This window comes from Castor canadensis, chromosome 5 (assembly GCF_047511655.1).
Source record: "Castor canadensis chromosome 5, mCasCan1.hap1v2, whole genome shotgun sequence".
Lineage (NCBI taxonomy): Eukaryota > Metazoa > Chordata > Mammalia > Rodentia > Castoridae > Castor > Castor canadensis.
Window position 1 is genome coordinate 73,207,263 of NC_133390.1, and position 13,362 is coordinate 73,220,624.

General features: G+C 36.9%; 1 protein-coding gene across 3 annotated transcripts in view; it reads right to left on the bottom strand.

Annotated features, from left to right (window-relative positions):
• Nucleotides 1-13,362, bottom strand: part of Snx4 (sorting nexin 4) — a 59,524-nt gene that overhangs the window by 23,443 nt on the left and 22,719 nt on the right. For all 3 annotated transcript variants that reach the window (XM_020184184.2, XM_074073354.1, XM_074073355.1), the window contains one exon: nt 7,812-7,884. In XM_020184184.2, coding sequence (XP_020039773.1) covers nt 7,812-7,884 — 73 coding nt within the window. The remainder of the gene's footprint in view (nt 1-7,811; nt 7,885-13,362) is intronic.

Consider the following 13,362-nt stretch of genomic DNA (forward strand, 5'->3'; position numbering starts at 1 on the left):
CTGAAACTCCAGGGTAAATCCAGATAACTAAACTAGTTTCTCTATGACGTCATGTCCCAATTATTTTTTGAGCACTCTACAGTGCGAAATTTTGTTTGTTTTCTTTTCTTTTTTGAAGTGGTTTCAGTTTGGGAAGCTAAAGTTTAACAGGCTCTTTTCTAGCAGTTCTTTTTACACCATGTCTGAATAATGGCTTTTTGAGCGAGAGATGATTTGCAGTAGTGAACATCTTACAGGACTAGTACTCCAAAAACTACATAATGGAAAATGTCATTTTACATCACTAACTTTTCTAGACCCCTGCACTTTTACATATTGAGCATCCTTCCTAAAAGCTGCATTTTTATCATTTTAAGATATTAGGCATAAAAGAGGGAGAGAACTCATTAAATAACCACTTAAGAACAAAACTAGAAACCACATAAGTACACAAAGCAGAGCTAAAATAAATGTTCAAGCCTGGCGTGATGGTGCACATCAATAATCCCAGCAATCAGGAGGATGAAACAGAAGGATCACCAGCCAGACCCTGTCTGAAGGAAAAAAAAAAAAAAGTTCAAAAAAGTTTTGCGAATTGCCATTCGGAAAGCTTGATTGTTTTGAGACAGGGTCACATTGTATAGCCCAGACTGGACTTGATTATGAACTTGTGATCCTCGTGCCTCACTCAGCCTTGTGAGTACTAGGATTACAGGTATACTACACCACACTTGGCTTGAAAGTTTGTTAATGTACATATACCACTCCTGTGGCTGCTACAAAAGGAGCTTCTACCATAGCAAGCAGAACTCTGGAATATAGATTTGTCCACAGAGAAAGACCAAAAGAGACAAGAGTTTTCTTACCACTAAGAGGGAAACAATTCCACATGTGGAGATAACTCTGCTCATGAACTAGACAACATATACTGCAACATTGTTGTTATTGGACCAACAATGTTTCTGGTATGAACTCTTTAAGATGGAAATAAATTATTCCAATCAAATAAACCTGAAGTGATTTTATCTAGATTACTGGGCAGTGAGAAAGAAGATGAAACTAAGAAAAACTATAAACCATAGACCAAAAGTTATGAATTCTAGAAAGAAGGAAAGGCAAAAATGGCCATAAAGTAAAACATTAATGATTAAACCCTGAAATCAGACTGATTCAGTGGTGTTCGTAATCAAGAACATTTGGTGCTAGTGGTAAGGGGCTCTACACAGTGATTTCAATTTTATTCCCGATAATGCTTCCTTTTTGAAAATAGAGCACTAGTCAATTGTCAGGAAAGGAGTGACAATTAGAAAATTCTAAGACAACAAAAGAAATCTGACAGCTTCCACCTGATTATACTTTCTGAACCAGGAACTCCTTCTCTATCCTTTTGAAGGAGTAGGTGACTAAATGTCTTTTTCAGACAAAGTTCCTATGACATGCTATTAGATGATGGTATTTTAAAAATCTGAATACATATAGCTTTTTTCCCCCCTAATTTTCCTAAGGAGTCAATGATTTTGAGACTTAAGACTCCTGATGTGGGTGGGGGTGGAGGCCAGGGGTAGAGGTAGCCCAAACAAGGTATACAAATATGAATAAACATATAAATTTTAAAAACCTGCAAAAAAAAACAAAAGACTCCTGATGCTTTCTGCTGAAATGGTATTCAAAGAAGTCCTATGTAATACTTCATACTGCCAGCATTAACTAAATGTTTCACAAATACCGCATGTTACCAACTTTATCAATGACTACAAATTAAATGTTTAATAGTAGTCAATAATTATAATTGACATTTTTAGAATATGAGCAAACTTAAATGGCCACCTCTTTCTTTAAAATTTGATTTCCTCTTAAGAGGCAACACAGTGTAGCAGGCAACAAAGAATTTTAAGTCAGACAAATGTGAGTTCAAATACTTACTTTAGGTTTCGGCTTTGGAGAATTTATTACCCCTCTGCAAGCCTTTTTATTTTATCTTTCTTTAGGAGATGTGGCAATGACCCTCACCACATGTCTTTGTAAAGATGAAATAATATTTGTAAGGTTCCTAGCAATAAGCATGGAGGCTCAATGAATATCAGTTTGCTTCTCCTTCACTTTACTTGAGTTCATGTCTCTGCCAATAGGTGCCACTTATGTCTCATTTATAGGTGGGCTCTGGAGGCAGATTTAAAGTCTACATTCTGGCTCCGTGTATCAGTTTACTGAGAGATATAAGACAACTTATTACCTAATTTCATTTACCTCTGTTTCCTAATCTGTAAAATGGGGACAATAACAGCACTATCTTCAAAGGGCTGCAGTGGGAATTAAGTAAGAATATTGTAATTCGTGTGGGCGCCATGACTTAAACACAGTGGTTAAATAAATGTTTAATGTATCAGTATTAGTTTTCTTTTACTTTAGCTCCAAAACACAAATGATCTTATCATCAGTCATAATGCTGCAAGGCACTCATTCATATAGCAAAAAATTTATTTAGTACCTACTATGTGTCAGGCAGATATAATTCTCATTTTCCAGCAAAGAAAACAAACTCTGAAAGGTTACAGAATTTGCCTAAAGAATCCAGTACATAACAGACCAGTTTCGAACTCAGCTATTCTTAGTCTAAGGCCACCTGCCCTTCCGGTTGTTCTGTTTTGACTTCTTAAATATTTAATTCTCACCTATCTATTACTTATTTTTTACTTTTTCATTTCAAAAGCATTGTCCTTGAAAGAGAGTCAAATGATTCTATTTTCTCTCCATCTGTTAACAATTTATCACCTTAGATGTGTGAAACAGCATCTAAGGCTTCTTTGAGGCTTGACACTCTGGCTGTTAGGAAAAGGCCTGTCCTGTGGAGCTTTCTATGAGATCTGCAGACTTCTGTCCAGGAGGACTTTAACCTTCCATTTTTTACTTAATCTCACTTCGCTGTTATTGTACATGTCTGAACTGTCTTTCTCCCAATTTGAGAACACCATCTGAAAACCTAAGTTAATCAGAAGGTTTTAGTCATGTATTTTTCCTTGGTATTTCTCTCACTTACACAGTCAAAATTTCAACTTGACTTACAGATCAAGTGCTGCCTTTCCCTTTAAGACCACAAACTGTGTATCTTTCATGTCAGTAAGAGAGGCCTGTTTTCAAAGAGTTTAAGATAAAACCTACACTCAGAGTTCTCTTGATTGATTACAAACTTTGGTGTCAAGGTCTTGTTCTTTAAAGGTTTAAATCTCATACACAAGTTCCCTCTGGTTGGTTACAATAAAATTTAAGAAGCAACTTACTCTTTTTTAGATTTTTTCAAAAGATAAAACTTTTATCATATACCCTCACTCATTTGTTCAATGCATATTTAAGTGAGTGCCTACCATGTACCAGTCCCTATTCCAGGGATTTTATTCCAGGAATTTATAAGTAAGAAAACAAAGCACCAGGTCTTGTGGAATAACACAGAGATAATTTAACAAATGAGCACCAAATACAACATCAATTGGGATACGAAAGACAACAGCATTAATAGGAAATGGTGGACAATGACATTCTATTTTGAATCAGATACCTAGGAAAAATCTCTTGAAGGCAAGGCACATGAGCCAAGAACTGAATGCCAAAAGAGAGTAAGTTAAGACAGGATGCTAATGGTGAAGAACGGTACAGGCAGAGGAAAGAACAAATAAAAGTCCTAGGGTAGAAACAAGTTGGGCAAGGTTGGGGAAACTTAGAAAGATACAACAGCTAAAGTAGAATGGCAAAGTTACAAGGAATACAAAATCATCTGGGTGGGAGAATCTTTTTAAAAATTTCTTAGCAACACAGTTTTGTCATCTTTAAAGGTTATTTCAATGTTAATCACATTTTTAAATACATTTACAGTAGAAAAAAAATAATCACTACTGTACTTTGCTTTGTGACACTTTTTCTCTCTTGCTTTCCGAAAGCAATCATCCATATCCTCTAGTCTCAATGATCTGCAACAGTCTCACAATGACAATCATTTCTCCTTCCTTTGGATCTCACTTAAATTTGTTCTGTATGCTTCATGGATTTTTCCGAGTGTTTAACTGTACATGTTTTAAAATTTACTCCTCCATCATTGATAGTCCTGATAATTTTGATTCTATTTTTTTCTGAGCATGAAAGACTAAGAACTTCTCAACGCTTTGGATTAGTCGTGTGACTGCTTGATGGTTTAGTTCTGTCTACCCTTGACTCCCTAACCTGTTATCTTGCTGTTAAATCACACTTTACACAGTGTCCCCCCCTTTATTGAAGGACTTTGAGGAGGGATACGGCTTTCATAATTAGTCAGACACTAAGTTAAAAAGATTCTCCCAGTTTTCTAGCCCAGTGCTTTTGAACAAACCTTTTTCAAAAAGGTTTGAATTGCTCTTCCAATGTTCTGGGGGTATCTCTGTCCTGAGCCCCATTTCCCACAAGAATTGCTTCCTAATTATTTTGGGCAATTTCAAGGCAATGAAGGCCTAGAAATTTTACCTCATTAATCTATTCTCCTTTCCAATACCCAGTTCTCAACTCCAGCCTAGTAATCTCACCAGTACCTTTCTTTACCTAGGAAGTATTTTATAATCTAAGAACTCGATTATGATTTGGAAGTACTCTGTCCCCTAATGGTTCATGTGCTGAAAGCTTGGTCCTCAGTAGGGTTGTGTTGAGAAGTAGAACTTTAAGAGGTGGGGCCTTGTAAGAACAAGTTAAAATCCTAAGAGACATTAACTTGGAAGGGATTAATTTAGTTCTCACAGGATCTGAGAAAGCTCATGAAAATGACAAAACTAGCCTCTCTTCAGTCTCTGTCTCCCTGTCTCACCATGTGATCTTTCCCTTCTATACATGCTCGCACCATGACAACATCTGTCATGTTATGATGAGCTCAGTTTCGACTGAACCTAGAAAACTATGAGCTAAACAAACCTCTTATTATTGTTGTTGTTGTAGTAGTACTAGGGCTACATTATGGCATTTATAAAAGTTCTTACCATATCCTAGTTGAATTTACCCCTTTCATCATTCTCCTTTATCCCCCCTCCCCCCATTCAACCATGTTGAATAGTTTCAAAAGGTCTCATTTTTCCATTTTCATACATGAATACATAATATTTCCACCATATTCATCCTCCTACACCCTTTCCCTATATCCTCCCCCTCCCACTGGTGCCAACCCCTAGACAGGACCTGTTTTACTTCCTGCTCGCTGTTTTTGAAAAAAGACATTTTTGTGTGGTATCTATACACAATGGAATTTTATGCAGCCATGAAGAAGAACGAAATGTTATCATTTGCTGGTAAATGGATGGAATTGGAGAACATCATTCTGAGTGAAGTTAGCCTGGCCCAAAAGACCAAAAATTGTATGTTCTTCCTCATATGCAGACATTAGATCAAGGGCAAACACAACAAGGGGATTGGACTACGAGCACATGATAAAAGCTTTAGCACACAAGGAAGGGATGAGGATAGGTAAGACACCTAAAAAACTAGCTAGCATTTGTTGCCCTTAACGCAGAGAAACTAAAGCAGATACCTTAAAGCAACTGAGGCCAATAGGAAAAGGGGAACAGGTACTAGAGAAAAGGTTAGACCAAAAAGAATTAACCTAGAAGGTAACACCCACGCACAGGAAATCAATGTGAGTCAATGCCCTGTATAGCTATCCTTATCTCAACCAGCAAAAACCCTTGTTCCTTCCTATTATTGCTTATACTCTCTCTACAACAAAATTAGAAATAAGGGCAAAATAGTTTCTGCTGGGTGTTGGGGGGGGGGAGAGGGAGGGGGCAGAGTGGGTGGTAAGGGAGGGGGTGGGGGCAGTGGGGAGAAATGAACCAATCCTTGTATGCACATATGAATAATAAAAGAAAAATGAAAGAAAAAAAAAAAAAAAAAAAAAAAAAAAAGAAAAAAGACATTTTTGTCTGTATAAGATAGCTACACCAAGAGTTTCACTGTGACATTTCCATATATTATAACCCAAATTGTTTCATCTCTCTATTTTTCTCCTTTCTACCTTAGTTCCCTTCTCATGGTGATTTCAACAGGTTTAAAAATTCTGTATTAAACATCTTTTCTTTACAAAGTAAAGGCATTTTGTTATAACAACAGAAAATGGACTAACATATACCCAAAATACTTCTAACAGACTGGCCAATATGAGCATCTTCAGAAAGATTTTCTTCCTATCGTCTATTTATTTTCCTTTTTTTCCTTCAGTAGTGGGGTTTGAACTCAGGGCTTCACACTTGCTAGGCAGACACTCTACCACTTGAGCCACTCCACTAGCCCTGCTTCTCTATACTATTGTGTGTGTGTGTGTGTGTGTGTGTGTGTGTGTGTGTGCGCACGTGGTGCCAGAGCTCATGCATGCTAGGCAAGTACTCTACAACTGAGTTACACTGCCAGCACTATTTTTCTATACTATTATGGAAATCTTCAAACATACAAAAAACATGGAGAACAAAGGGCTAGAAATATAGCTCAGAGGTAGAGTGCTTGTCAAGCATGTGTGAAGCTCCCCGGTTTGATCCCCAGGACAGCAAAACAAATAATCAGAGAGTAAAAAGGTATAGCTCCATTTCTCATGAGAATAGACAGCTATACATACACTTCTCAACACCCAGCTTCAATAATTATTATATGGTCAATCTAGTTTCATCTAAAACTGCCCCCGTTCTTATCAGTGGACTATTTCATTAAAGCAAATCCCACACAGTATGTTTCATCTCGAGAGGATTGCAGCCAACATAAAATCTGATTTTAGAACCAAGCCTTTAGCAAAGGCAAGTTCTAAGGTTCCCTCTAGTTACCCCAAAGGATCAGAGTGAATAACACATTTTCCAGGCACATTAATTAAAAGTGGTTTTCTTCATGTCCATTACAGATAAACTATATGGTTAAGTACAATGATTATTCCTCAATTTCTAGTTCCTTTTGTCATGACAGACTGTTGTTATCTCAAATAAGTTTACATAGTAGAACTTAAGAGCATGAATGCAGAACAAGGTACAGCGGTGCATGCCTGTAACTCCTGCACTTGGGAGGCTGAAGCTGGAATATCATGAGTTTGAAGCCAGCCCGAGCTATCATAGTGAGACCCTGTCTCCAAAACAAAAAGAAAGAAAGAAAGAAAAGGACACAGGATGGCCCAATATCCATAAACTATTCCACGCACCTTAAAAATGGGGTACTATTATATGCAACCTTGAATCTTACCCTTACTCACATTACAATACTAAAACAATGCGCCTTTTGATAAGCTGTCAGAGCAAGTATACTGTTACAAAGCACAGAGAAAACAATAAGCTGAAGTTCTACAGATTTTTTTTTTTTTTTTTTTTTTGGTGGTACTGGGATTTAAAATCAGAATCCTCACCCTTGCTAGGCAAGTGCTCTACCACTTGAGTCACACCACCAGCTCTTTTTTTGCTTTAGTTACTTTCCAAGGAGGGATTAAAGCTTTTGCCCAGGTGGGCCACAGGCCTCAATCCTCCTACCTATGACCTCCCACATAACTGGGACTACAGATACATGCTGTAAGACCCAGCTTATTGATTGAGATGGGGCCTTGTTAACATTTTGCCAGGGCCGGCCTCAAACTACTATTCTCCTAATCACTGCCACCTAAGTACCTGGGATTACAGGTGTGGGCCATGATGCCTGGCCTCATTATTTCTTTTAAGAGACAATTTGGATGATGAACACACTAAATTGAATATAAAAACCAGTTATTGATCATAAATACCACTCATTACTTAAAAACATGGTGATTAAGTGACAAGCACCTTCCTTATAAGTATGTGTCAAAAATCTCTGGGACAACTTACAGCTCTGACTCGAAGAAGATGTGCAATGACTGACTGCAGCTCGTCACTGTAGTGTTTTAGTTCAATAAATCTCCTGAAACAAGAAACAAATAAAACAACATTTTTGTTTCATGAAAACAAGCAGTCAAAGACTGAAATACAAAATAATAGTTCCTCAGAATAATGAAACTGATTCTAGTTAACCACGTGCTGCTCTGGAACATTTGCAAACCTATACAAAAAATTCTAAAAATAAAACAATTCTTTTTTTTTTGTATTTTGAAAGTCAAGAAAAGATGCTATACTTCATCATTTACATTGTGATAAGATTTAAAGATAAGATTTGTTGGTATGAAAAATTACCTTGAAAACAAAAAACAGGAAAAAATTATGGTACTAAATTTTTTTTTTTACAATGCAACCATAAATTATGTTCTCTATTTTCAGTCTTAATGCTTGTCAATATCCTTGTTTTCCATAAGGACCTGAAGCTTCACAGATAAAACAGACACCATCGGATGGGAATGACCCCTACATCCACCACCTGCCAATCGAATAAAAACTTTCCCATATCTACATCATTTCTTCCTTTCCTCTAGGATGTCTTCCCATTCTGTGCTCTAGTTCTATTCCATGTATATCCCTATATTCCTACCTTCTAATTTCCTCTCCTACAAACTCCTCCTCAGTATGCCAATTAATTCAGGTCTCTCCCAAATTAACACACACACACAGATACACACAGTCACACTTCCTTGACCACACACCCAACTTTGATATGCTCTCAACATCCACGCTTTTACAGCTAAGCTTTCATCAGACATTACCTCCCTAGCAATAGGCACTTCTTCTCTTCCCATTCATTTATTTGTCCTGTTAGAATCTACCTTTGCCTTCAGCACTCTATTGGAGAAATATTCCTGACAAAGTTTTCAACCATTTTCATGTTGCTAAAACCCAATTATACATTTTATTCATTTTATTTCTCTTACTCCATCCTGTTGGCAATGAATGACATCATCCTCAAAAATTTTCTCCACATCAGTATTATTTTCTCATGGTTCCCCTCACTCTTCTGCCACTCCTGAAGTTTCTATTGTAGTATGTACTCATTTCCTTCACCCATCTCTAACATTTTCAACTTGAGTGTACAAAGAATTTCTGAAATGTTTGTTAAAAACACTAATGAGGTCTCTTCAGTAGGAGAGACATAAGAATAACCACAACAATACACAGAAGCCCTACCAGCACTCAGGGGTCAGAATTTATAACAAGTTTATCAAAGGTTTCAGATACTGGTAACCCTTAGGTTAGGCTTTGGCAAACACCCTTCCAGTATTCCTGAGGGTTAGGTCCTAGGTCCTCAGTCTTCTTTCAATGTACCCATTCTTTACGTAACTTGCCATTTACAAAGCTTCACAATTATGACTGGCATGCCGTACATTCCAAATTTCTACCTCCAGCCCAAATCTCCCTCCTGCTCCAGATCTATTACGCCAACTTACCAAAGAACATTTGTAGTGGCTTACATATCCAAAGTTCACCCTATCTGTCCCTACCCACCCCCAATCTCTTTCTGCTGTGCTCTACATAGCACTCTAAAGGGTGAAATCTGAGGGCTACCTGTATTTCCTTCCCTTCTCCTTCACCCCATACCTCTACCAATCACCTAGTCTGTGAATTCTACCTCCTAAATACTGCCCAAACCCATTCACATTGCTCTGGCCTCGAAGTCAATGCCCTAGATTAACATTAGCATCATCACCTTTCACCTGGAATTCTCCTACTGTCCTCCTAGCCCACTCCCACATCACTCTGATCTACTGTCCACTCTGCTTGAATGATCTTCCTGTAGTCCAAATAACTCCTCTGCTTTTAAGCAGGTTTCTTTCTGCTGGAAAGGTCAGTAGCCACTGATCCTGAGACAAAGTCCAAAGTCCTTAATATGGCTTACAAAGCTTTTCACAGTTCGCTTGCATATAGTTACTGTGACTCACCTAAATACAGAAGCAGCTACAAAGCTAAAGACATCCAGTCATTTGATAAAACACTTAACCTCCTCTACTCTTACTCCTCTCAAGGCAGTGTTCTTCAGCTAAGAAATTAATGCAGAAATACAAGGGCTGGCAAGCTTGACTGTCATTAAGCGGAGTAAAAATCCGTATCTGATAGCCCTTTTTACACCCAGATGGAAATGTACTCTTCATTTGTAGGGGGTGGTGGGAAATCCAAACATTGTAAGATTAAAAACAAACAAAAAAAAAGATATAAACCTAAAAGCTAATGAGGCTCTGGGGAGTAGGATGTGAATGGATAAACAGGGATAGGAAGTGAGACTTTTCATTCTATAAACTTTCCATATCTATCAATCTACACATTTATCTGGTTAACCAAGAAAATGTATTCCCTAATCAAACAATATTTTAAACATATAAGTAGCACTTTCCTAGCATCCACAAGGCCCTGGGTTCAATCCCCAGTACCATAAAAAAACAGATAATTAAGCATCTAAATAAAATTAAAAAGAAGAATTTACCTTAGATAACTGAACTGCCAGTCAGATTTGAGCTAGCATAATTTTAATATAGAAGTTAAGATCTGAATTGAAGTATCAAGAGGCAAATAGTTTGTAAAACCCTATCAATCCTTGATCAGATCTTGTGTTGGGGCCCAGGAGCCAGAAATTCTCAAAGATTAGGTCTTAAGTCTTCAGAAACTTCTCTATACTGATAAGGTACATTGTAAAACTTTTTAGCTTCCCAACTCTAGATTGGCATGACTATAAAATTCTTAGTTGTCACACTGGGTTATGAAAAAATTCAGAAGAATGTAAACAGTTTAAGACTAAGAACACCTAAATTAGAGGTTTCTGGAGTAGAAAGGAAAGGTCTTACATATTTGATCATGGAATGCATAAGACAAACCATAGTTTCTCTATCTGATAATTGAGTGGCACAATTTCTTTTGAGAATCTGGCTAGAAGGGAGGGGATAACATCCCCAGGGGATCACATTGCAAGAGACAGAGTTAAAAGATTCTAAATACCTATAATGTTATTGACAAGGACAAAACAGACATCTTTGGAAAATCAGAAGACATGGAAAAATTCACCAAGCCTTAATACCAATGTGTATTTAAGAAATGAATAAATGAATTTTCCAGAAATGAGGTCTGAGTTCTTTGCCAAAGACAATGAAGACTCTTCTACCCTAAACGATCAGATGTTCTTAGCGAGATTAAAGATTAAAAAGTGTCAGAATGCTACAGGCTCACTGGAAAGGAGGGAGTTAATGAAGACAGGCCAGACTGAGGAGACAGTGATATAAAACTTCCCTTCTAAAATACTAAAATTCTAAAATCCCCGTCTACAAGGCATGTAAAAAATCAACATATAAACACAGATTCTAATAAGACTGTAAGTGTGAGGTTGTCTATACCTAATAAATCTCATTGCCTGAACCGACTTTATTTTCTATTCTCAAAACAGCCCCACCACCACTGCAGGGTCTATGCTCCCCTTTCTCCATATTCTGCTTTTACTTGCTTGCAGTCATCCCTTCGTCTAAACCTGGACATGTGCCTCTCCTAATCATATCTCATTCACTATTCAAGACTCATCTTGAAAAGAACCTATAGGAAGGCTTTGTTCAACCTCATAGACTAATGGCACAAACACAGTTTGAGGTCTAACTACTGTCTATTTGATATTGCTTTCATATTTTCACATGGCTTTAGTTTTCTCCATTCTACTACACTGAAAGTATTTTGAGTCATACAAATTCTCTTTTACTTCTTTACACTTGTACAATCAACTGTTACCTAAAATAAAGCCCTGAAAGAAAAGGAACTCAATGAATTCTAAAAGTCTCAGTGACTGTGAGAAGAAACAAATGTCATTGTGCTCCCCACTCTCCTCTTCCAGTTTCTGCATTTTCAGTTCCTGTCTCCCTGCCTATCTGTGAGAGTTCTTAATATGGTACCTTGAGCTGCTTGAAGAGAACTCATTGTATAAATTTTTCCTCTCTATCCATACGTCTTACTCCCAAACTCGATATAGGAAAGTGTTCCAACCTGATAGTTTGGAAACTCAAGGGATAACCTGAGTTATTCCTGCCCTTCTTCAAAAAAAAGAAAAAGAGAGAGAGAGAGACTGATGATTTTATACATGATTTAACTGAAGTCATGCAATTCTGTTTTTTTCAGTCAAGAAAAATTGACAACTAAAGCTGTAGTAAATGAAACCTTTACTAGGCAAGGTAGCACAGGACATGAGAGGGTAGTATTATTATTTCTGCAAGAAATAGTAGTTTTAAAAGTAACTATTTAAATAACTTGTTACTTCTTTAATCTGATAGGTTTACCACCTACATTTTAATGAGTTTATTTGTAACATAATATAAGGAGCTCAAAAAGTGGACATGAATAAACCTTAGGTGCATATCTTTTAAGAAAAACACCCAATCAATGCAATGCAAAAAATTACAGCCAGGCACATTACAGCTCACACCTGTAATCTTAGCTACTCAGAAAGCAGAGATCAGGAGGATCTCAGTTTGAAGACAACCTAGGCAAATAGTTTGAAAGCCCCCCATCTCAAAACTACCCAACACAATGAAAGGCAGGTGGAATGGCTCAAGTGGTAGACCGCCTGCCTAGTGGAAGTGTGGCCTTGAGTTTAAATTCCGGTACCATCAGAAAAAAAATTTTAAAGGCATCTATAGAGCCCCGAAGGCAACATTCAAGGCAAAAACTCTAAGGTTTCCTCCTCACTGCTTTTAACAGACTAGATTGGGAAAAGATAAACATGTATGAAGCAAATACAAGAAGAAACATTTGGTAATTTTTCTGAACTCTAATTTTTTGGATTTTTAGAAAGAAAAGAATAAGACTGTTTTGTGATTCAAACTCTTAATAATGGTATGAGCCCTCTAGATCTAGAACAGAGGCATCTACATGTTAAGAATCTGTTATAACAATGACCACCACAGGTAATTCTCTTTTCTAGAATTTAAGGCAAATAAATTTTACTACCAACTATGTACTAATTTTATATTTTAATAGGAATGTAAAGGCAAAACTCTGCCTTGGCCATATTATTGGTTATATCAGGTTTAAAATTCTACATACAAACCAGGCTCAGTGATTTACGCCTGTAACCTAGATACTCAGGAGGCAGAGATCAGGCGGATTGCAATTTGAAGACAGACAGGGCAGAATAGTTTGCAAGACCCTATCTCAAAAAAAAAACAACAAAAACCATCATATAAAAGGGCTGGTGGAGTGGTTTTAGGTGTAGGCCCTGAGTTCAAACCCCAGTACTGCAAAATAAAATAAAATTCTACATACAATATGGATAGTAAATAAAATTCAGCAATTTAGATTACTCTAGAAGACCAGAAAAAGGGAAAAAAAACTTTAACTGACAAATTTTTTTTTCTTGAAATTGAAAATTTAATGAAAATGTTCAAAAAATAAGGTATTAATAAAAATAAAAGTAGCTATTTGATCTTCTAACAAATATACATCCACCAAAGTCACAAATTTAGTTTATGTTTTCCAAAGCTTTTTTTTG